This window comes from Acyrthosiphon pisum, chromosome X (genome assembly GCF_005508785.2).
Source record: "Acyrthosiphon pisum isolate AL4f chromosome X, pea_aphid_22Mar2018_4r6ur, whole genome shotgun sequence".
Classification (NCBI taxonomy): Eukaryota; Metazoa; Arthropoda; class Insecta; order Hemiptera; family Aphididae; genus Acyrthosiphon; species Acyrthosiphon pisum.
The window spans coordinates 108,697,314-108,699,795 of NC_042493.1; the positions used below are offsets into that span (position 1 = coordinate 108,697,314).

Sequence of the window (2,482 nt, forward strand, 5' to 3'; positions counted from 1 at the left end):
AAAACCGATATACCATAATATTATTATTTTTGAGCGTATGACATATCAATTTGTCTAAATATTGTCTAAAAAAACAATTTAGATATCATTTAAATTTACAAGTGATCTCTTTAACATAAAAGAAAAATGATCTTGGGTAAATGCGCGTGAGCCAGACGAAGATATCAAATAGTGAATATATTATTCTATATTCGTAGATACTATTGTCTGACTATTGTCTACAGTTATAAATGTATACTGTTTATATTTTGAACATACAAATAAAGTTTTTCTTACCCTTTCATAAAATAATTGTTAGTTATTAACATATTTTCATACTTTTTATGGCTAACAACTGTTCTTGTTTATATAATAGTTTATAGAAATAATTCTAACTTTTAAAAAAATATTTACAACAATTTTAATTAAATATTTAAAATTAAAATATTTGCATTACCATTATACTTAATATAATATAAAATAAGTTTATTCAGTTATATTATGATATATTATAATATGTGTTTGCTATTTCTGATATTAACCATACCAAATAAAATTTACATTTTAAAATACATGTATAACGACAAAATGTCAAGAACATAATAACAATGTTTTAATTTGTTAATTGTGGAACTAAGTTCAGAGTTGTATTTGCTAAATTGGATTTAGATATTATATATGTGTATTGTATAGTACCAATGACGACCAAAGTTTTAATGAGGATCAGCACTGTCAATTAATATTTTGTACTACTGTCTCATACCCTAATTATATTAGCACACCATACATGACAATTATTGTTTGGTACCTGACTATTGTTATTCTTGTCTATTGAATTGATGTGATGAAATTTGTTTTAAGTTTTAAGAAGGCGCATAAGTATGAGGTGAGTGCCCTAAGAGTAGTACTAGTGTAGAACTAAAGGGTTAACATTTCATGAATATTTATACTGCTTATATAATATTAGTCATATATTTTATTATTGGTAATACGAATGGTAGGTTAATTTATATTTTGTAGTTTATTTATAAGTTCAAGCTTTAGTACTTAAAACTTGGAGTGAAGCCATACAATGTTTTCAGGAGTGGTATAACAAATAAATATTTGACAATGACTAGGCTAAATAAGTTTGAGGCACCAATGATCTTTTGTCATTACTTTTTATATTATTTTAATTTAATTGTATTTAATTGTTATAGGTATATGAATGTGTTATTCATTGGGTGAAACATGAATTAGCTTCTAGATATGATTGTTTGCCTAAATTAATGGAACATGTTCGATTACCTTTAATTTCAATGCAATATATTCCAAAAAATTTGTTTAATGAACAATACTTCATAAATATAGTCCTAAATGTAAGCATTTTCATAAATACTTCTTTATTGCAAATTTAATATCATATATTAAAATATAATATATTTTAGGTACAGAGTTTTTAATTGAAGCTTTACATTTCCATGCACTTTCTAAGCAACTTCAAATTTTTTATTCCACAAAAAATAACCTAACCTAACCTATACATTTGAAAAATAAAGTATTAATTTGTTTTCATTAATTGACCTTTACAATATTCTATTAATTCTAATATTTTCAGGTTATTCTGATCTCGAGTACATCACCTCTATCAAAAAAGTTGTATATATCCATTTACGATCCATTAACCAACCTGTTGCGGAATAAATGAGAAATGACTAAGAGCAATACATCTAGTGATATAGCCTTAACCAAAAAACATTTAGTGTTTTCTTTTTCCGATAGAATTGATATGTTTATTTATCTTCTTAGTCAGCCTGTTGGGTACCAGTAGTTGATATGTTAGGTGATCGAAGATGTTTTGGAGTTGGCATTTTAAGTGATTGTATATATACTGTTAGTTATACATATAAATATTTTTAATTTTACATTATTATTATATTTTATTTATTTTAACCAACCACTGGAGTTTGGTATTCCATATCAAATATGCATCTATGCCGAGTTTTCAAGTGAGTATATTTATTTTATAGTCCAAATCTTTCAAAATATAATGTATTCAATTTTAATTGCATTTTCATTATAGGTGTTGTCACTGATGACACTGATGCCTGGTCCATTGAAACATTTTCGTCAACAAATATTAACACTATTAATGAAGCTGTAGTCATTGATAGATCAGTGTATTTTAATGATAAATAGCTTACATAGTCTCATTGATAGTTGTTATACTTAAATTAAAATAATATATTTGTATTAATTTATATTTTATGATAGGTAACACAGTAATTGTTAAGTATTGTAAACATAATTTTTATTTTATACTAAATATTCAAATAAAGTTTAATTTAACAAATATTATCTATAAATATGCTTCCAAAAAAACCAGCTACATATTTTTAATTAACGTTCTAGTGGATATTATGTTTATTTACAGAGTAATATCGCAGAATAGATTAAATAGATTTAATATATTGTGTGGTAAATGGGTATATGGTAATAATATACATTTGATAGCACACAACAT

At 24.5% G+C, this 2,482-nt stretch overlaps 1 protein-coding gene across 1 annotated transcript; it reads left to right on the forward strand.

Moving 5' to 3' along the window:
• Positions 1-823: 823 nt before the first annotated feature.
• LOC115033206 lies at positions 824-2,157 on the forward strand. The gene is made up of 4 exons (XM_029485385.1): positions 824-865; positions 1,179-1,337; positions 1,768-1,840; positions 2,042-2,157. The coding sequence occupies exons 1-4, from the start codon at positions 824-826 to the stop codon at positions 2,155-2,157; spliced, it is 390 nt and encodes a 129-aa protein (XP_029341245.1).
• Positions 2,158-2,482: the final 325 nt, after the last annotated feature.